At 52.5% G+C, this 22,387-nt stretch overlaps 1 protein-coding gene across 2 annotated transcripts; it reads right to left on the minus strand.

Annotated features, from left to right (window-relative positions):
• Window positions 1-2,039: 2,039 nt before the first annotated feature.
• Window positions 2,040-20,625, minus strand: OTUB2 (OTU deubiquitinase, ubiquitin aldehyde binding 2). 2 transcript variants are annotated; one of them, XM_044231331.1, is made up of 6 exons: window positions 20,452-20,625; window positions 10,992-11,087; window positions 9,509-9,627; window positions 6,093-6,177; window positions 5,345-5,539; window positions 2,040-4,335 (listed from the first exon to the last, which is right to left on the minus strand). In XM_044231331.1, exons 1-6 carry the CDS (start codon window positions 20,452-20,454, stop codon window positions 4,129-4,131), a joined length of 705 nt encoding a protein of 234 aa, XP_044087266.1. In that variant the 5' UTR covers window positions 20,455-20,625; the 3' UTR covers window positions 2,040-4,128. The 2 variants fall into 2 exon arrangements, with proteins under 2 accessions (XP_044087266.1, XP_044087265.1); XM_044231330.1 differs by lacking the exon at window positions 20,452-20,625 and adding an exon at window positions 20,129-20,351.
• Between the last annotated feature and the right edge of the window lie 1,762 nt (window positions 20,626-22,387).

Raw genomic sequence — 22,387 nt, forward strand, 5'->3', positions numbered from 1 at the left:
GTGAGGCACTTGGGATCTGGTGCTAGCCAGTTTCTGCAGCCTTGTCTCCCTTCCCCTCCTCTGTGTCCTGAAGTGGTGGTTTTCCACAGTCCCATGTGCTCTTTCTCTTGTCCTGAGCCTTTATACAAGCTTTCCCCTCTGCTTGCTTGCCTTTTTCCTGATCCTTGAGCATATTCCCTAGGTCGCCAAGCCTCTGGGAGGGCACAGTGGCCATAGTAGTTGTGCTTACCCTTGCTGTAGCACTTGGCAGACTGTATTGTCTGCTAAGCTCCTTGACAGCATAGGCTGCTTTATTAGCCCTTGTAGCCCTTGGGCTTAGGTCAGGGCATGATGTAAATTGTGCTGAGGGAATAAGTGACCTCTTGGTGAGACCCATCTGCCTCCTCCCCCAACCCAGATTTCTCTGGGTAAGTCTAGGTGAGTAGCCACAATTGCTGGAGAAGCATACATTTCTTCACAGCTAAGTCTGGATTTCTAAACACATATCCCCTTGACTTCATGGTTGGCAAGGTTGGCAGGATGGCAGTAGTGTTCCCTCAGCCCCTCTGGGTAACTACAGTTGGACAGAGTCAGGTGTCCTTGAGCGCTGATGAAGTACCACGCACTGTTAGGCATTTTCATCTGTTTCATCATTTGGTTTCTAACAGGCCTCTGAGATACAAGTCCTAATACCTTTTTGTAGTTGAGAAGGTTGACACTGAGTGATTTAGACTTGGCTCAGATCACAGAGCGGCCAAGTGTCAGGCCTGTGATTAAAACCGTGGGTATTTCCTTGTGGGCATGTTCAGAAAACTGCTTCAGTCTTCAAAGGACAGCAGTGTTGTCAAGGAAATGTCTCCCCAGGGTCACCAGTGACCCAGGGAGGACAATGCAGTAGAAAACGATCCTAGTCTGTGAGATCATTTCTTGGGTGACAGCTGGTGGAGCTGTGGTGGTAGGGGACTCACCATTATCCAGATGATCCAGTGGCAGTTTGAGCAGCCTTCAGGAACCTTAGCAGTACCTGAGTCATGAGAGGCCTGAGGCTACTGGTTACAGGCCAGACAGACCCACTGATGTCTGTTGACATGCAGCCCTCGTCCATTAACAGCAGATGCTCTTATTTTTTTGCAGGGCAAGTCCTATGTTAAGGAGAGTTAGTTTTAAAGCTAAGGGTAGCATCCTTGGCTGTTCTGTTCTTTGACCTGAAGATGTAAAGCTTTGGTGAGTCCTGTGGTTTCTTTGGCATCTCGAGCACAAAGGCAGAAGTTCCTGAGTATCTGGATATTCCACAAAACGAGAACCCGCTCTCCGCTAATCCACCCATACACATTAGCCCCATGGGAGAGAGGTGATCTTCAGTGCATGTCAGATACCAAATACTAAGAAACCAGGACAACGGTTGTCATGGAAACCATTTTAATGCAGGAAAATGTTTCCACCAACTGCCAGGAGAAGCTGTAGGGCCTGCCCATCCCACTCCCCCTCCCCCCACCAGCTGCTCACTGAGCCACAGCTGCTGCCCCCATTTTGCGCCGTGTGAGAACAGTTCTTACACTTGTCTCATGGGTCCTGACACTTCCCTGTTGGGGAAGCCAGAGTTTCCCTGCCAAGGAAGTACCTGCCCGCATTGCAGCAAGTGTTCTGCTTCCCGGCTTGTAGAGCACTGAGTGTCTGGTCTCGCACATAATCTTGTTCCACTTTAAGCAGTGATCCTGTACTGCGTAGGTACTGTCTCCGTTTCACTGATGTGGGAATTAGGGCTCAAGAGATGACGTTCTTGGCCGAGAGCTTGTGGAAAGGGGAGATACAAACCCAGGCGGGTCTGGCTCCAGAAGCCCTCTGTGCTTATAATAGGAACCCAGTCAAAAGCAAGGACAGTTTGTTCTTTTTGTTGCTAAACGTTCTCATTTATAAAGTTCCCTTTGGAAAGAAAGTAATAAATGTGCAGTTATACAGACTCTCAAAGCAACTCTCCTGCCCCCTTTTGGTCTGGACAGAGAGAGGTTGGTGAGGTGGGTGCAGACCTGTCCAGGTGGTTTGAATGCCAGCATAACTGGCTGCTGTAGACAAGCAAACCTCCCTCCCCAGATGGCTGGATTTGAACAAGTTCCTGAATTCTGTCACTCCCTTTTCAGCATCGGTGCTTGCCTCAGACCATCTGAGGTTGGATGTGAGGGCAGAGAGCCATGGCTTGGATTGGACCAGGGGTTTTGTGGGAAAAGGGGGAAGCACATTGTAAGAACTTGAGAATAATTTGCCTGTGGCATTCTGATTCAAAACTGATAGGAACTCTTCTGGAAGAGGGTTCCGTGGGAGCACTGGTGGGCTTAGACCTGGAAGCACAGCATAGGAAGCCTGAGAGGGAATTTCTCCAGCCAGTCTGCCAAAGAGAAATCTCTACTTTTGTGAACATGCCAAGAAGTGGCCGCTGCGGCTTATGCCAGCTGTGAGAGCCCAGGTGGAGGCACGGACCGTCCCACAGACCCTCAGAGCAGCCACGGGCATTCAGCCTGGTGCCGTGTTCATACCCTTTGGTTTAAAAACTGGGGATCCTGATAGTCACAAGTCACACATTTCCCCCAGTCTTCCAGTGTGTTTGTTGCAGATCCTAGCATTCCTACCCAGAGCAGGGTGGGATATCACCAATTCAGAGATCAAGGTCAGGTTTACATTCCTGTGGAAAAGTGACATGATCACTTAGTGTGACCCCTTGGGTTTAAGCTCCAGCTAATGCAGTAGGGGAACCTGGGTCCCTGCCTGGCATTAAGCACCCTAACATCTGTTTTCACAAAGGTAGAAGAATGATACAAAACTGCTGTTTGTATACAAGGCCTCAGCAGTCTGCTACCCAGTCATTGTGTATGGTCTGGCTGCCAGCAGACATGCAGTGTAGATTCTCAGAAATCCTTGCAGAATAGAACCTGTGAGAAAACACCTTGGGTTAGGGGAGTACCCCATGGGCAGTTCCACACTTGTACGGTCTCCATTTCCTCCTACAGAGGAAGAGCGCTTGCTAGCAGTACCCCAGATCAGCTGGGCTCTTCAAGGTCCTTGGGGGCAGCAAGGTGACAAGGCTAGTTACTAAGGGGACTGTCTAGGGGGACAAACGAAGGAGGCTGCCAACCTGGGCTCTTGGCTTCTAGGCAGTTTTCAAAGCAAATCTTCCTCCTTGCCAGTTACCTCAGCTTGTCTGTTCTTTCCCACCTAACTTCCTGCCAGTCCACAACACCAAGCAGAAGGGGGAAAAGGGAAAGAAGCTGCAGACCACCTTGCAAAACTTGTCTGCCCTGCCCAGCTGGAGTCTGTGGCTGCATGTACTGCTGTCTTCACCTGGCGGATTACCTAGATTCTACTTCCAGGCTGTTGGGGATGGCGAGACAGCTTCCTGGGCCCAGACCCCAGCCTTCCTTGAGCCTGTTAGGTGAGGCTAAGCTGCAGAATCCTGAAGGGCCTGCCCAAAAGCAAGCAGGTCTGGCCCTGAGAGGTAGAGAGGAGGGGAGGCCACAACAACTTGAGCTTCATGCTGAAGGCCCCTTTTTAAACTTTGGCATAAAAGTCCTTTTCTCCTTAGGTTAGGGTAAGAAAACACTCCCCTGGTGAATGTTTGGAACCATGCTGAAGCCCTCACATTGGCCAACTGGCCAACACTTTAGTCAGCCATCCACCAAAATCCAGTCTAACAGCTGATTGGACTGGATTCTTCTCTGTAGAACTGGAAAGTCACTGAAGACAGCTAACCTTGAGCTTTTCCTCCCCATTAGAGAGGCACAGAAAGGAAACCAGAGGGCCCTGTTTTTTATACAACAGAATGTCGGTACTGGCAAGAACCTTCTCCAGATGAAGAAATGGGTCCAGAGAGGGGAGGTGACCTGCTCAGGGTCTCAGAGAACTGGGAGCAGAGCCAGAGGTTCTGGCTTTGTAGCCCTGAGTTAGAAAGCATTTGATCCTCCATGAAAATAAATATTAACAGTACCACTAAGTTACACCAGTCCATGATGGGTAGTCCTCATTCCCAGTGACTTTGCCCAAAAGGCTGTACATTTTCTAACTATAGTTTAAATTGTTTAAAAAATTGAAAAGTCGGAATGTTCCATTGAGAATGCAGTCCCGTTAGGTGACAGGCTCCACTACATGGCCTAAAAGTAATCAACGTTTATCGGCTGCATAAAGGATGTTGTAGTGGGATGTTTTATAGAGCAGGTAAACGGAAGGGGTGGCAGCCTCGGGGAACACGTGGTGGTTCAGGGCTGTGTCCATCTCATCCACATATTCCACCTGCAGGGCGATGTTCAGTGCCTGAGACAGGGCTGTGATCTGGATGTGGTCACACTCCATGGCCATGGGCTCCACTTCCTGCAAAGGCCAAAACGAAAAGACAAACCCAGATTAGGAAGGGGGCCTGGCAGAGGACAAATGAGAAGCCCATCCCTGGCGTTCATGGCCCTGGGTCTAAGCATCTATGCTGGGAGATAATCTTCACAACAGCTCATCAGGCGGTACTGCCATGCCTAGTTTCTAGAAGAGACTGAGGAAGAGCAGCCAGAAACCCACTAGAACTGCAAGGCTTGAATCTAGATCTTTTAGATTCCAGACTCTAGTGGTATGTGAGAAGAGAACAGTACTTTGAAAAATCGGGATGGAGGTAGACAAGAATTTTTAAGCTTTGGCTTGGTAAGGCACAGAACCAAAGAATTTCAGCAGACAAACGGTCATGAAGGGATTTCACAGAGGGCTAGGCGAGTGAGTGAGTCTGAATGCTGAAGAGGCCACAGAGAGGCAGAGATGGTGGCGGCTGGCAAGTCTGTCCCACCTAACGGGCGGCCGCCACTCCACTCCTGCTGATTGCAGCCATGCAGAATAAGGCCCTGGGAGCTGGATCCCAACAGAAATCCAGAGTCCAGACAGCTGCCCACGGTTTAAATGTTGGCAGATCCGTTTAGATAAATACCGTCCATCATAAACAAAACACATCTTAAGATACATGGGACATGGGGGCTGCTACTCTCCGATTCTGCCAACAGGGCAGTCCAAGGCCCGCGGTTCTCGGGTGGGAAATCTGAGGCCTGGATGGGGGAAGTACCTGCCCAGAGCCACATGTTCAGGCAGTTTAAGTAGGATCTATTTCTGGCTTGCTAATCGTGTTCTTCCAATTACAAATGCAGATGCGACATGAAGTCCCCTGGCTAGGGATGATGGCATTCAAGCCTCCTGAGGGGAGAGGGGCTTTCACGGCACTTCCCCATGGCCCACACACTGACTGCCCCGTCCTCCCCAGTGTGTACAAGCGCAGGAGCTGGGGATTACACAGCAGGTCCCAGGGTTGTGGGCTGAGTCCCCAGAGCTTGAGACCCCGAGGACCTACATGAGTACAGAAATCCTTGATGTCCATCTCCTCATCAATGAAGTGTCGGAAGAATTCTGCGCGGTTCTTGATGAAGGCAGAGGTGAGCAGGCGCAGAAACTGCACGATTTGGTCCGAGGCGCTCTGGTCGTTGAACACCTTCAGCAGGCTGGACACTGAGCCGTCCTTCTCTACCAGCTCTACCACACTGTAAAACTGGACCCCGCCGGGCTGTCAGCTGGGAGGCACAGGCAACACCTACCCTCCCCCACGGGACTCTCTGCATAGGACCCTCTCCTCAGTGTGTATTTCCATTTTTAAATCCTCAAATTGAGTTACCAAAGTCAGTCTGGGACCAAAGCTAAGTAGAGGGTTGGAAATGCCCTGCAGTGTATACCTTAGCCCAGAGTCCTGTCTAGGGGACAGCAGTTGGGTCTCCTCCCGTCACTGTGGTGATTTATAATCCTCCAATCCCACCTCCTTCACTAAGGGGATCGGGAGTAGGGTGGAGAGGGAATGGATAAAGGGGAGGGGGTTGTTTCCGGCCTGAGAGCTACTGCCCCAAAGGAGGTACTTCCTCCCTATGGGAGGGCAGGGCCCTGGGTTCCCTGTCCCAACACGCAGGAAGCAGCTGTCCTCCAGCTGGGAGGAGCAGGGACACAAAAGCAGAGCCATGGGCTGTGGGGGACTCCAGCCACTGCCCATTCCTCTCTGCTCTGCCAGCATAGAAGCACCTGGACCCTCAGCCATCCTGCCCAGGTTAACTCACAGCATTAAAGAAGTTTCGGAACTTGTGCTCCTCAAACCCAGCAGCCAGAAGGTCATTTGGGGTCTGCAGGACACGTTCTTTGAACCTAAAGGGGTTAAGACGGATGGCTTATGGGGAAGTGATGATGGACACTGCTGTGACAATGTCTTCCCCTCTCACCCGATGCTCCCGACACCTGAGGAGGGGTGTGTCCCTAACGGGAGAAGGCAGTCCCCGTTAGGGACACACCCCTCCTCAGCTGCCTTCTCCCTTTCAGAGCACTTCCACACCACAGTCTGGGTAACACACGGAGCTCTGTCCTCCCCAGCATATACAGTACCCATGTCACAGATTAGGAGATTGAGGTTGTCACTACCCACTCCCAGACATGTTGCTTCTAGCTTCCAAAGCTTCCTGAATCTGTCTCTCCTTCCTGTCCCCATAGCTCTTGCCATATGACCACCATCTCTGGTCATCTCCGTGTTTATCTCTTCCTTGCTCCCTGCTCAGTGACCCCGCGGTGGTAGCCTGAAAACCAGTCACGAAAGGAGTATTTATACCACAGAAAGGGTTACCGCCACCAGTCAGGCCTCCGTGCCCCACAGCTGTGAAAGCTTTGTCGGCACTGGCCACCCTTTAAACCTGGTCCAGTGGCCCTTGCTCTGTCAGCGCGGGCTCATCCCTCTCTGCTCCCCGGCAGGCCCCTCACGGTGCCGCCCCCTTCCGAGACCAGCCCTGGCACTTGGGGGCATGGTGAGGAGCCCTAGCAGCCCCTGGCCCCAGGACACGTTTAGCTGCAGACATGAGGTACAGAACAAGCAACTGGTCCTTGGAGGGAAGGGAACAGCCCGTGCTAGAGGAACCAAGCAGGAGGCTCGGGGTGGGGTGGGGGGGCAGCTGCCACTGGCTGTAGTGCAGTCTGTCCCCTGGGAACGGAGGCTGGCCTCCCAATGGGACAGGAAGGGGTTTTCACAAGGGACTAAAGGCCTGAGGGGGAGGCTCAGTTGTCTTGGGAGGGGGCAGAGAGGAGAGGGGTGGCATGTGTGGAGCGTAAACATCTAAACCAGGAGGGGGGAGGTCAATGCTGTCCAGAGTGGGTGGAGGGGACCCCCTGTGCTGGCAGTTGGCAGCCCTGCTGTTCAGCTGCCCTTGGGCTTTAGGTGCCCCCCTTACCCCCCCTCAACCCCAGCTGCATTCCCACATCGATTGCTCACCTGTGATTGCTGACCCCTGTACTAGAACTGATGAGTGTCACACAGGCCGGCCGAGACCAGGCCAGGACTCCCCCCCCCCCCCCCCCAGCAAGATGAGTGCGGGGAACAGGGACGGCACTGGGCGAGGCGCTCTCTGCAGCACCGCCAGCTTCACTGTGACCTCGGGCAAGGCTTGTAACCTTCCCAAGGCTCTGTGGACTCAACTGTAAAATGGGGTACCACCACCCTGAACATCTCGCCACCCTGGACACTCCTGCGGAAGGGCTCGCAGACATTCTGGACTCAGCATCACCAAAACGGAGCTCCCGATCTTCCCAGTCCCCCTCTGCAACAAGTGGCTTTTCCATCCTGAGAACACTTGGGCAACACACTTAGCAGTCATCCTGGACTCCTCTCAGCTCGCGTACCCCGCCTAACCATGAGCAAGTCCTGCTGACTCCCCGAATCTGGAATCCAGCCCATCCCCTCCGCCTGCCCCTGCTGCCACTATCCTCTCCCTTCTCGGAGCACATCCCCTGCTGTGCCCTCCCAGTCTGTCCTGTGGATAGTGGCCAGCGGGCCAGGTGATGCTCTGTTCAGACCCTTAGAGGATCCATCTCTTGCAGGCTGAAATTCAGGGTCTTTATAGAGGCCCATGAGGCACTCCCCACTTACCTCCAACCCCTACTTAAAACTGCAACACCCCCACCCCCCGCCTCCATCCTAACAACTTGGCCACCTTCCCCATCTGGTTTTTTCCTACAACACGTCTTGCCGTCTGACATCCCATGTGGTCTGTTTTCTCCTGCTAGCATGCCTGCTCCAGAGGCAGGAAGTTTCTCTCTCGTTCTCTGCTGCATCCCCAGGGCCTATGGGGGGTCTGTGTGTGGTGTCCTGCGGGGGGATGGCTGCAGGGTGGGCGGGTGCCCCGGGAGGAGTGCAAGGGTGAAGCCCAGCATCAGGGCTGGGCTTCGAGAACATCACCTCGCTGAGTCCTCCAAACGGAGTACGCAGAATTACCCACGTTCCACAAATGTGGAAACAGGCTTAGAGAGCTGCGGTTACTTGCCCCAAGTCACACAGCAAGTCAGGTAGAGTGAGGTCTGGCCTCACAGCCCCGGACCTCAGCATGGCACAGCTCTGGGAGACACAGGAGGGGAAAAGCCCTGCACTGGACTGCGCGGTCTTGACCTTGCAGAGCTGGGGGGGGAATGGAGGAGGAAAGTGACTTGAGATAGGGGACTCCATCAAAAGGGACTCTGTCTGTTCAAGAAGGACATTCCAAATAAAGAACCGGTGGCCTAATTTCTATCCCTTTTGAGGGAATCTATTTTGACCAGGAGAGGATTATCTTAACCTAGCCGTTCTCAATCAGGGTTGACTTTCCTCAACCAAAGAGGTTTCTGATGGAATCTGGAGACATTTTTGATGGTCGTGGCTTGGGGCAGAAGGTGCTCTAGGGGCATCTAGCAGGTGGATGTGAGGGATACTACTAACCACCCTATACCGCCCAGGACCGACCCACAACTAGAATGATCAAGCCCCAAATACTAGAGGAGTGCTGCTGTTGAGAAAGCGGCCCTCACAAAGCCGCTCTGACACCAGGGTCCACGGATCAAGCCTGAGTACTCTGACCTACAGCCACTCTGTTCGTGTGGGGGGGCGGAGTGGGGAGGGCTTCATCCGATCCTCTCAGGGCAGTGAGCTCCAAGATCAAGAAGTAGGTCTTTTAGCTCCTTGCTGTGTTCTGAGACCGGCAACATCTCCCGGGATTTGGGGAGAAACAGAAGCCTGCTCTAGACGGACCGAATTGGTACCACATTTAAAAGGTCCAAGCAGTTTGCGCAAATGCTGACGCAATAGGGGCCCTGACTTGAGCCTCGACACAAAGGTCTAAAGGGTCGCTCTTGGGAGCAGCCGCTGGACAGAGACCTTCCTCAGCATCGGGTCAGGACCCAAGGCCTGACTAGGTAGATACCCGGTTACACACCTTTAAGAACAGGGGCAGCTGAAATTACTCAGAATAGGCAAAGCGTTGTTTTCCTCTTGGAGAGTCTTCAGAGGCAACCAATGCAACCCACCTAGGCGAACCTAAGTCACGGTTCCATCCCAGACCACATGGCTGCCCCCACCCCACCCCCACGGCAGCTCACTCTCCAGGTTTGGCAGGCCTGTGCCTAGGAAACCCCATCAGGGAGACCCAGGGCACCCAGGCCTGCCCAGCAGTCCCTTACATCCACTCACTTGAGGACCTCCCTGCTCTTCCCCAGCAGGGACTCCAGGTAGGAATAGCCCAAGGCCCGGTAGAAGCAGTTCCCATCCCCCTTGGTCTTGCGGATCCCGGTGAACCTTTTGCTGAGTTCCTGTGGGGCAGAGAAGGAAATGTGGACGTCTGCACCACCATCACCCGTCGTGTCGTGTCCTGTGGGGGGGCCAGGGCCCCTACCTCCCCCAGGTAGCAGCTGCTGCCTCCTCTGAGAGCCTTCACAGTCTCCCAGCTACCCTCCATCGCACGGAAAACCACGCTGAGCCGGTCCTTGTGGCAGGCACCGAGGGATGAACGGGTCATGGCCCACCCTCAGGCAGCCTACAGTCTGGGGAAGATGGACCAATGCACAACTATGACAGGACAGGGGAAACACGGGGGTGCCTCGGAGCAGTGGCATCAGAAGTCTAGGAAGGCTTCCTGGAGGAGTAGCACTGAGGGGAGCAGAAGTGGTATGCATGGCACAGGGGAGGCACAGCTAAGCAAAGCCCTTGCGGGTGGGGTGGGGTGTAGCTGAGCAGTGAGCCAGGAGTCTGTAGAGTTTGTAGAAGAGGCCTCCTCAGACATAACGAAGCAGTCTGGCCAGAACTTCAGACATGTCTCAAAAGGCGTGGCCCTCCCCAGGCCACCCACCCCCAGCTCTGCTCTGAGCTGCCAATTTCCCTCTGAAATGTCCTGGAGTCTCCTTGGGTGCCTCCTGGAGCTATAGGCAGGGTTTTGATAGCAAAGCACGGTCTTCAAGGTGTTGGGGAGTCCCTGCTCCCACCACAGCAGTGAGAAGGCTTGGGGTTGATGGGGCCCCCTCTCAGCCCCACAGGGAAGGTTATGCTCCGTGAGAACCGCGTCTCCTCTCCCGAGAGGGCTTCAGGGTACACAAGTCCCTGCAGCTGCAGGAGACAGTCTTCCCAGTGAGCAGAGAGAAGCAGAGGCATGCTGCCCCCGAGGTGGACAGAGCCTAGGCTGCTGCTCCTGCCCTGGTTTTGTGAGCTGTGCCCCTGCACGCTTCTGGCAAACCCCTTCTGCAAAGGCCAACGGAGTGGCCCTTCGCTGCTGAGATGCCCTATCACTGTGGTTATGGACGCAGCTTAAGAGATCTGGCTTCCTTGTCTGCATCCCACCTTCTCCACTGACGAGCTGGAGGACTGTGGGCCTGCCCTTTAATATCTGTGCCTCCCTTCCCTCAGCTGTAAAATGTGGATAGTACAAGTACTGGCTTTGCAACATAATGTCTCAGTAAATAAAGCACTTAGGATAGTACCTAGCTTTTAAAAAAATTTAAAAATTGCTCTATATATTGCAACTAAAATGCCCAACATCAAAATATTCTGGGAGCCCTTGAATTTGCCCTGGAGCCTGGCCCCAAGGCTAGGACATTCTGCTTTCAAAGTGGCACCTTGGACTCCAATCCTAGCTACAGCACATTAGCTCTAAGATCCTCTCCCTTGAAAACCTCTGCCTCACCTGGATTTTCCTCTGGTAAATCCTGTTTTCAGGATGATCCCGAAGAATTGATAGAATGTCACATTTTTCTGATATTAGGTTGAAAGATGTTTCACTCTGAAAAAGAAGCAAAGCTGTGACCATTTCAAAGTCACGGATAGGCTTCCACCACGTAATTCCATAACATAGGGAATGGGACCTTGCCATAAAAGGCACGTTACCAGTTATCTTGGATGTCCGTTCCCTGGACAGGGAGTCACGGTCGGCTCCATCGTGTACGGGATCATCCGAATGGATTCATTTTCAAGTATAATCCCTTGACCTAGTGAGCCTTCATGCTGGAGTATGAGCTCTCTCCTTGTCACCTGTCCTTCCTGTCTCACTCATTCATTCTTTCATTTGCCACCAATTCCTGAACATCCAGCCTGCACTAAGCACTGTGGGATAAGCTGGAAGTAAGTATGGCGCAAGTCCATACTGCAGCCCAGTTGGAGTCTGGTCAGTTCCAAACCAGAGATCAGCTTCCTGGCCCAGAGGCAGGGCTCTGGAGGGCTGAGAAGAAATCCGCAGGGAGCAGGTAATGGCAGGAGGCGGCTTTGGAGCCGCCCTCGGAGCCAGGGAAAGTGCAGGAGACATCTCTGTTCTAACAGTCAATTCCCAGCAGCCTCCTCGCAGCCTCAAGCTGTTTCTGCCCAGACTCTGCCCAGAAAAGTGGCAGATGCACCCCTGCCTCCACTCCATCCCTAGACGTGCTCTAATTCCAGCATGAAAATAATGTACGAGGAATCGGTATTAAAGCCAATGACCCAGGTCTTTTACTTTAAGAGAAGTGGCCCCAGTGCCCAGTGTTCAAGGGGACAGTTACACAATACTGTACGAGTGACCAGAGTTGGCCAACCAGATCATGACAAGTATTCTGGAGAGCTGAGGGAAGGCTTTCAGTTTTGGATAAAAGGAACAGAGACAAAGCATGTCCTATTCCTTCCTCTTCCTCCCTGCCTTCAATGCAGATGCAGTGTCTATATTACAGCGGCCATCCTGTGACCATGACACTGAAAGCTAGTATGTGGGAAATGGTTGGATGATCTGCTGCTATCCTAAGTCCAAGATGTAGAGAATAACAGACGCCATGATTGTACATCTATGATGTGCCAAGCTCTGGGACAGAGACATACATATCCCCATTATCTCATTTATTCCCCACTAGCAATTATACCCACTCTACTGACAAGGTCAGGTTCCTTGGGCCAGGAAGTGATTTAATCCAGTTCTGGCTCTGAAACCCATGGGAATTCTAGAAGCCAAACTGCTAGGCAAACAGAGCTCAGAGTCTAGCTCTTGAGGGAACAAAGCTGCTAGACTTTACAGGAACACTGTGTACAGGGCAGACTAGGGCCTCTGCATCATCAGGCCAGGTCCTAACCTCCCACCCCTGTGGTCCCAGCCAGGCAGACAGCCTAGCTCTCTACCCAGCTCAGTGCCCACAGCAGTGTCCCCAGTCTGAAGACACTTGTCACAGAGGGAACAAAAGATGATTTATAGGTGATGTCTGGACATGTTAAAAGACGGGACATCTGGAGGAAAAGTGTTTTCTTTTCAGTTTCCTTCAATTTTTATAATAATCATGCCAAGGAGAAAGGCAGCTTCCAACATACCTTTAAATCCTTTCCACTCTGCTAATGTCTTTTGGCCAGTGAGCAGGGAGCCTAAAAGTGTTCCATTTCCTTTAAGCTCTACACCCAACATGAGACTTGAACTCACGACCCAGAGATCAAGAGTCACAGCTTTACTGACTGAGCCATCCAGGTGCCCCAAAGGGTTCCATTTTCATTTGCAGTACTTTTAAAATGTAAAACAAGTCAGCTTTGGGGGACACCCAGCTGGCTTAGTAGAGCTGAGACTCTTGATCTCAGGGTCAGGAGTTCAAGCCCCCCCACTGGGCACAGAGCTTACTTCAAAACAAAACAAAAAAGCCTGTTTTATTGACTTGGTTGGCATTTTTATGAGATGTGAACATGTTTTGATCTATTCTAAATCATGGAAGAGCTCCATTATTGGCATAACAAGTGTTGCTGTGCGGTTCGTTTTGCACTCCTACCACTCTGTGCTAAAAAAGGACCCTGTAAGTTTCAGAATTTAAAAAATCCACTTCTGCTGCTTTGAGAGAAAATAAGGTGACCCTCAGGTAGGTGACAACACAGCCGGCGTGCCGGCCCTACAGCACCCTCTCCCTCACACTCTCGCTTCATTCCAGACTCCCATTACCCACCTCACTAACAAAAGGCTTGTTTCTATAGACCGCGACTTAAAACGTTGGCTCGGGTCTTTATAATGTGGATTAAAAGCAGTACCACCGGTATTTAGTGCTGCTTCTGCCTGGCCTGCTCCAAGCAAAACCCCAGCAGACCTAACAGGTGGGGGAAAGTGTAGTTGGCTGTATTCAGTCATTTCTGAGCGGACAGTGACGGAGGCGTGGAACGGAGTAACAATGTAAAGATAAATAATGAAGATGGTAGCAAAGCGCCATCAACAGTCAAAATGAGAATATAGCACTGGATCAGGGAAAGGGACACGCACCCTGGACCAGGAAAACTGATCCAGGTTTTCCCACTGGCCATAATATAAACTTGGCCTGTGGGGCAAATTTCCTTAGGCTATTGAATTTAAAAGAAAAATATTAAATAGCAGTTTGGGGCACCTCTTGGCCGCTGAGGATGGAGCCCATCACACTCGGGGTTTGACTGTCAACACTGGCTTCCCCTTCGTCCCTGTTCCCATGCCCCCCTCATAGGTAGTTTCTGTGGCACGTTTCAATAAGTACCTTTTTTTTTTTTTTTAAAGGAAATCCTCCCCCCACTTTTTTTTTAAATTTATTTGTTTGACAGAGAGGACAAGTAGGCAGAGAGGCAGGCAGAGAGAGAGGAAGGGAGCAGAGAGCCCGATGCGGGGCTCGATCCCAGGACCCTGATATCATGACCGGAGCTGAAGGCAGAGGCTTTAACCCACTGAGCCACCCAGGCACCCCTCAGTAAGTACCTTTTTATTGAGGTACTTCACTTCTCAATATTATTGATATAATTGATTGAGGGAAAGTATCAAATACTGAGGTATTGAGGGAATATTTGAATTTACCTCAATATCAAATATTAGTGCACTGAGTATACTCAGTATACTGTATACAGTATACTAATTTCCCTCAAAATTATTGATTCCTTCAATACTGAGGGAATCGACTGAGGGAAAGTATATATAAAATATCCCCCCATAACCACTTATTAGTGTGCAGTTCTGTGGCATTCTGTACACCCATGGTTGTGCAACTGTCACCCCCTTCCATCCCCGGAACTTTTTCATCCTCCCCACCTGACACTCCGCCCATTAAACATGAACTCCCCATCCCCGCTGCCGCCATCTGACCGTCTCTGAATCTGCCTAGCCCAGGGACCTCACGTAAGTGGAATCCATTGGTCTTAAAACTACAGAGTTGTTTTATGTATGCACATGTCTTATATGTGCACACAGATTATTCTACAGATACTGTGGCCTTTTTATTTTGCTTCACCCAATTTTTTTTTTTTTTACATATAATGTATTATTTGCTTCAGGGATACAGGTCTGTGAATCTTAAGTCTTACACAATTCACAGCACTCAACCATAGCACATACCCTCCCCAATGTCCATCACCCAGCCACCCCATCCCTCCCAGCCCCCTTCCTCTCCAGGAACCCTCAGTTTGTTTCCTGAAATTAAGAGTCTCTATGGTTTGTCTCCCTCCCTGGTCCCATCTTATTTCATTTTTTTCCTGCCCTTTCCCCCATGACCCCCGTCCCTCCCTGCCCGCCTCTCAAATTCCTCATATCAGGGAGATCATATAATTGTCTTTCTTGGACTGACTTAGTTCTCTTAGCAAAGACCCTCCATAAGACCTCGAATAGCCAGAGGAATGTTGAAAAAGAAAACCAAAGTTGGCAGCCTCACAATTCCAGACTTCAAGCTCCATACAAAGCTGTCATCATCAAGACAGCATGGTATTGGCACAAAAACAGACGAAAAGATCAGTGGAACAGAATAGAGAGCCCAGAAATGGACCCTCAACTCTATGGTCAACTAATCTTCGACAAAGCAGGAAAGAATTTCCAATGGAAAAAAGACAGTGTCTTCAACAAATGGTGTTGGGAAAATTGTACAGCTCCATCCAGAAGAATGAAACTGGACCATTTCCTTACACCACACACAAAAACACAATACTATTTTAAGATCTGCCCCTCCTGCAAACGGTTCACTGGTCCGTTTCCTCCACCACAGATGATGGAGCCTTGGGTTCGCTCTAGCGCCCCCCTGTGGCCGTAGGTGGATTTATCGGGTCAGCGTGGAGCGGGGGTTTTCCAGAATGGCCCAAGTCTGAGGTCCCTGCCCACGACCCCTGCCCCACCGACCCGCCACCACCACCTCCTCAGCAGCACTGCCCTCATCACAGCTCTGGGGAAAAACAAGTCTCAAATGCCACGGAGAACTTGGGCATAGCCTTAAAGTACTGGCCCATATATCTGGCACGATGCTCTCTGGGTTTGACATTGGCTGACTCTTAATTGGTATTATTTTATTATAGTCTAATCGTGGCTGAAAATTTCCAGGATGTTATGTTGAAAGGACAGGCCTGGCAATGTCCTGTCAGACCTAATCAGGACACCTGAAAGGATCTTAGCCTTTAATTGCTGGTGTGCAAATACATGCTACTTAAGTCAGGCAGAGGGCAAGTCGCTTGGAAACCGCACTTAGCAGGTTAAGTCGAGGCCTGCATTTCAGAGTGAGAAAAGGACATCTCTGCCATCACTGGCTCTTCCCTGGCAATCCTAGGACCCAGCCCCATGCACTCACAAGTGGGCTCGGCATTCAGACCAGGTTTGAGTCCTCACTGGGAGCCTGGCCTCGGTCTCCCTGGCCTGGTTTCCTCCTGCAGCCTTAAAACCCCGGGTAGAAATCCAAGCACATACTGTGGCAAAGTGGATCCCAGCCCGAGCCCACACCCCCTCCAAGCACGGGGAGAGTCAGGTTCCCCATTTTCCTCTGGTTTTCTCTCCAAAGCCCCTGCAGAACGAAAACCTTGCCATGTAACCCCAAGCACTGCTCCAGCAGCCTCAGACCAGCAAAAAGCCAGGCTCCTCCAGCCCTGCATCTGTAGCCCAATCTGCGCATCCAACCACTTTGGTTCAAAACCCTGAAAGCTTCTGGTGAAGAGGCCTCCAAGTGGGGACAGGGAGCGGCCCCCGCCAGGATGATGGGGGAGTTCTGGTCCCACAGCTCTGCCTTCCTGCCCGAGGGAGCCCCATGTGCCCAGCTGTTCAAGGATCTCCAGGTATCCTTGGGAGATGATGGGATAGGCTGACAGGCTGCAGGACAGGGAGGGACAGAGCCAAAAGGAGTAGGCTCTGGTAGTTCAGTCCAGCTGGCCCTGAAGGCCTGTCTCATGAGATGACATGTGACCCCAAGCAAGACCCCTGGCCCCCCCATGAGTTCTCAGTAGGCTCCTCTTGGAATAGGTACAGCTCAAGGTCTGAATTCAGTCTCCCTGGGCTTTTGTGAGAAGCAAAACAGTAGGACAATAAAACTCCAAAAGATCAGGGTCCTTGGTCCCTTTTGTTCAAGGTTGTACCCCAAGACCTTGGAACATTCCAGCAGCTGGTGCCCAGCAGGTACTCAGTGATCACTTGCTGAATGAAATGAAACCACCGTGGCTGGGCACTCACTGTGGCAGGTGCTGTGGATTATCTCCTTTAAGCCTTGAAATATGTTTTACAAATGGACATGGAGGCACAGAGAGGTCAAGCCATCTGCCTGAGGTCACAGAGTGAGGCAGTCTTTGGTAGGGACTCAGACCCTGCTCACCCAGCCCATCAAAAGTATTCAACAAGGGGCACTTGGGGGGCTCAGCTGATAAAGCATGTGACTCCTGATCTGCGCTCAGGTCTTGATCTCAGAGTCGAAAGTCCAAGCCCTGCATCGGGCTCCATGCTGGGCTTGGGGTGTACTTAAAAAAAAAAAAAAAATTATTCGACAGACCTGGGTACCTTCCTGCACCTTCTTATCCTCCAGGAACAGAACCCACTTGACCCTCTTGTGTGCCCACTTGTCATTTCCTGCCACCTCCTCAATGGTCAGGACTCACACTTCTGCCTACAGAGGCCCTCTCAACGACCCTTTACTGCATCTGTGCACAGCCCCGAGCCCAGGCTCCGGGGTGCTGGTGGGCCCCAGTGGGCAGTGCCAGCCCTCGGCCAGCCTGACTTTCCTCCGAGGCCGCTCCAGGGGCATGGCTGACCGCAGGCTGCGTCAGCCTCATTAACCAGGCCCAGTACCCCAGAAGCCACGACTCACCGCGTGGCCTGACCTCAGGCTACTGGCTCTTTCCCAGTAGAGGCCAGAGCTTCCAGGGGTCACCGGGACAGGGCTCAGAACCAGGCCAACCGCCCCTCTCCTCTCAGAAGCTCTTTGTCACTTCCCAAGTCTCCCCGGGGCCACAGCCCTGGTCTTGCTTGCCCGGGACTGGGGTCTCCCCAGTGGGCTGCCGCTGGAGCTACAAGGAAACTCCCTTTGAATGGTCCGCATTAGGACAGGATGGAAGATACACGAAGGTATAGAATAATCCATTCTGTACTGATGAGTGATCACGATGTTTGCAGGCAAAAGATCTAGGGAAGACCTAGTGTCCAGAACTGGCTTCCTGTTGTTGCTATGGCAAGAGAGCAAATTCTGTGACTTAATAACCACACGGATTTGTTAGCCTGCATTTCTGGGGGCTCTGGGGGAAAACCCATTTCCTTACCTTTTTCACTTTCTAGAAGCTACCTGCGTTCCTTGGTTCATGATCCCCCTCCTTCCACCGCTCCTCACGTGAATCCTCGCGTGAACCCTCCTGCCTCTGCCCCCAGCCCTTTTATAAGGACCTTTGTGATGACATCCCAGGCCCCACCTGGGTGATCCTGGGCCCTCTCCCAGCTCAGTACCCGTAGCTTCACCACACCTGTGAGGCCCTTGTTGCCACGTGAGAGACCTTATTCACAGGTTCTGGGGATCAGGTGTGGAAATCCTTGGGGGGCTGTTCCTCAGCCTGCCCCCTCACATGCCCCTTCTGTGGTGTCCAGCTAAGGAAACAGGGAAGACCCTGCATCTGGGTGCCCACCCCTCTTGGGTCACAATTATTGGCTAGCCTTGCAGAGACCCTGAGCTCAGACCCCAGCCACTTTCCCATTTGACGCCTGGACTCACCATCTCCTAAAGGAGCCTCCGATTTTCGTCTCTGGCCCTGACCTCCCCCTGACGCTCTGGCTTCAAACAGCCAGGAGCCACCAGGATGTCTGACCAGCATCCCTGAGCTACTGTGCCCCAACTTCTCTCTCGCTCCACACCTGCCTCCCCTCCAGGGGTCTCAGCTCCCGCCAAAGGCCCCCTCCATCCAGCCAGAGCTTATGCGGACCCCGGCACCCCTCTTGCTCTCCTCTTTTCCCCATCGGCTCTGCTCCTGGGTCAGGCCAGAGTTGCCACCATCTGCTTCAGGAAGGCTGCAACAGCACCGGCTTCTGCTCCTGCCCCCCTTCCCCACCATCCTCCAGGCTGCTGACATGCAAGCCAGAGGAGGGCACAACTGTCCTCAATTTCCTCCTGGGGCTCCCTCATGTAGGAAAGGACTCAGCCTTTTGATGACAACCTCCCAAGTCCTACAACGCCAGCCTTGCTTCCCTCATGCTCCCAGGGATCCAGCCTTACACCCTCTTTGTGTTCCTCCAACAAGACGTGCCCATTTCTACCTCAGGGCCTTCGCACATGCTATTCCTGCTGCCCAGATGCTCCTCTTCTTAAGACTCAGGTGGCATCACCTCCTCAGAGAGGTCCTCCCTGAGCGCCCTGTGTTATGTCACCTCTCCCCCACCACCTTGATTTGCTTTATTTCTTCAGTGCACCGGCTACCAGATAGGTTCGCTCATTTCCTTGCAGTCTGTCTGTCCCTCCACTTGAATGTCAACAACACGAGGGCAGGGATTTTGTATGCCTGTCAAGACCAGATCCCCACTACTTGGCACACGGTCATGCTCTAGAAATGCGGACTGAGTGGACGGGCGAACAAATGCCTGAGCCTCCAGCGCTGTGTTTGCCACACTGCCAGAGAGATGACCCAAGTCAGCCACCTCGTACTTGTCCGTAGTATGTTACGGTTCTTGCCCCCTCCCCATCGGCAGCATCCTGAAGGGGTGACCATCTCCCTGTGCAGATGCGGGAGGGAGGAGGCCAAGAAGAACCAGACACCTGTGCCCACCGACTTCCAGGACTCTGTTGTCAGAGGAACAGCTGCAGCTAGTTACCTGGGCCAAGCACCCCAGTGGGTCACCTCGCTGTTCTCACAGCGCCCACTGTACAGACGCACAAAATAGTACTGGGTGAGGGGGAGCTGGGCGGGGTGGGGGGAAGACCAACCAAAGCCTCTTGTCTTTCCAAGGGCTGGAGGAAGCATCTGAACTCAGAGCTGTGCAACCCCAGGCCACCATAAGGGCCCCCAGCCCTCACACTCTACAGGTTCCCTGAAGCAGGGGGCTCAGGATTAAGGGATTTTAGGCCATCCTTACACCTAATCTCCTGCAGACTGCCTGACCCCTCCCCCCATGCCCTTGAAGGTGGATTGAAGGAGCACTGGACTGGGAGTCCAGAGGCTTGAGTTCAAGTCCCAAACCCACCACAATCAGTCCCAGTCCCTTCTTTATGTGGGCCTCAGTTTCCCCACCTACCCAAGTTCCAGGTTTGGCCTGGCTCAGGTTGTCTGTGGGGACATTTCTGCTCCAACAGGACTCTGAATCAGGGTTCTTCTAGTCTTCGCTTTGGCTTTGCCTAGACCCCTAATTCATGTGCCTCACAACTTGAGGCGGCCTCTCCATGGGCGTCCTAATGCACACACCCTCTGCTGATGTGCGGGATGGAGAGCATGTCCCGCGACCGCAGCTCCTGCACCTCCTAAGTCACTTGTGGGGCTGGGGGAGAGGGGAGGTCTCCGATGGCCAAGGCCCTGAGTGGGTGGCTTCCTGAGCTGCCCACTGCAGGGCAACTTAACAAAGAGGACGATCCTTAGTCTTGGAGCCTCCCAGTTCCCGTTCCCGTCGAGGGCGCCTACCTTGCGCCGTCGGGGTGGCACCCTCGGACACATCGGGGACGAGAGCTCCAGGGACGGGGGTCCTAGAGGCCAGGCTGGGTCCCCTTCGCTGGGCTTCCACGGGGGTCGGCGGGGCCTCACAGGGCCTTCCCAGGAAGGACGGGGCCCCCCAGCATCCGTCCCGATTCACACCTCTGAGAGGTCCGAACGCCGCGGGAGCCGCGCTGGGGACTGAGCCTGACGCTGTCCCCTGTCCCGCGAGCGCACATGCGCCCCAGCGGCGAGCCCGCCCACCGCGCCCCCCTTCCAGCTCCTCCTCCACCGCTTCCCCCCACGACACTGACCATAGTGACCGAAGCCGTCGGGCCAGGTCCCGCCCCAGCAAGGAGCGATCCGGTGCGGGAGGGCGCCACGGAAGCCACGGGCTGGCTCCGCCGTTGGGTCGGGCGGCGGGGGCCTCGAGGGCGTGGGGGCGAGCGGAGAATACACCCGACCGCTCCGCAAACCACAGGGTAGACCTCCACTGTGTCCCAGCAAGACACACGCCCCGCGATTGACGTCTGAAGTGGGCAATCAGAAGCCGGGACACAGGACGTCACAGAAAGTGGGTGGGACTTCACGTGCCTTCAGCCTATGCTTTAGGGTTCATTTGACAGGGTGCCGCCCCCTTTTAAAGACACAGAAAGCTTTTAACTGGCAAAGGAGTTAGCCCAACCCAGAAAGACAGGTCTTCATTTGTAAAGGCTGATGGGCTTTTGACCAAAACTGCAAATTGAGGTCTTCTGAAAGATCAGATGGCTCTCATTAATTCCTAAACAAGGCCACATTTAAATACAGTTTGTTCAAGATCAGAGGACAGGTGCTTAGGGAACACGTGCCCAATAACATTAAGTAAACTGCCTGCCCTTGTGTAGCTTCTAAATAATGTTTTACCCACTTCCAACTCATGAATCAGTAGGTTACCAGGCACCCAATTAATGGTTGTTGAATGAATGAATTTCCAGGATCGTTGATGCTGTGCCTCTGAAATTGTATGGCTAACTATGTATGGCACAGACGTGAGTCAGGTTTGGTGACTCAGCCTGCATACAAGCTCATTATTACTGAACATCAAACACGGAATATGTCTTATTCAAACATTCATTCACCAGCCCTCAACCCCTGGAGGAGATGCTGTGGTTGGGGGAGGGAGGGTTTCTGGGGAAGGGGGCGCCTTTGCCCCCTTCCAATCCAATGCCCATTGCATGTGCCCATTTTACAGGTGTTAATACTTCCAGGTGCGTGTATTAAGCAACTGCCCATTCCCACACTCGCTGTCCTGCCCCAGGCATCAGGCTTGACTCTTGGACAAACATCTGTCTTCCAAGTGCATATCATTTACTATGATGGGGAATTTGGGGCTTAATCGTGGCTCAAGGAGCAAGAACAACAAAGACTAATTTTTATTGAGTACTCACTGTGTACTGAACACTGTCCTCAACTCTCAACCTATATTATCCTACTTAATGTTCTCACAGCTAATTTATGGGGATAGGTCCTATTATTACCATCCCCATTATCCCTGTTTTACAGATGAGGAAACTGAGACACAGGAATATTAAGGTACTTGCCCAAATTCGCCTAGCATGCAGTGGGATTCAATCCCAGGCAGCCTGACTCTGGCAGAGTCTAGAGCTGGTCCGGAGCCCAGTGTTCCCTGTGAACCCCAGCTCAGTGCTCTCTCTCTCTCTCTTTTTTTTTTTTTTTTTTAAGATTTTAATTATTTATTTGAGAGAGAGAGAGAGAGTGACAGAGAATGCAGGAACACAGGTGGGGAGGAGAGGGAGAAGCAGACTGCCACTCACTGCTGTGGGACCTCAGGTGACTTCCAGACCCTCTCTGGGCCTCTGCTCACTTACGGAGAGAGTTGGACAATCTGAGCAATTTCAAAAAATAAAAAGAGAGAGAGAGAGAGAGAGAGATACTTTAAAAATATTTTTAGTAAATGAGCCTTTTAAACAAAAAAATCTTACCCAGAATTTCAGTGTATGTGTAATGCATTCTTTTCCTTAGCTGCCGCTGGAAAGAGTGGGGAAAACTGTCATCTCTTTGGTCCTAACGATCAGTGTTCTTCCTGAGCTTTCTGAGGGCTGCTTGGAAGACAAAAACAGTCCAGTTGGTTTTCAGGCTGGGTCTGAGTTGGAACTGTGAACAGTCCTCTTAGGGCCTGCCCCCCGGCTGGGTATAAACAAACATAATCTGGTCGGAATGGGCTCTCCTCTTCCCGCACTGCTTTGACCC

Source organism: Neovison vison, chromosome 13 (assembly GCF_020171115.1).
Source record: "Neovison vison isolate M4711 chromosome 13, ASM_NN_V1, whole genome shotgun sequence".
Lineage (NCBI taxonomy): Eukaryota > Metazoa > Chordata > Mammalia > Carnivora > Mustelidae > Neogale > Neogale vison.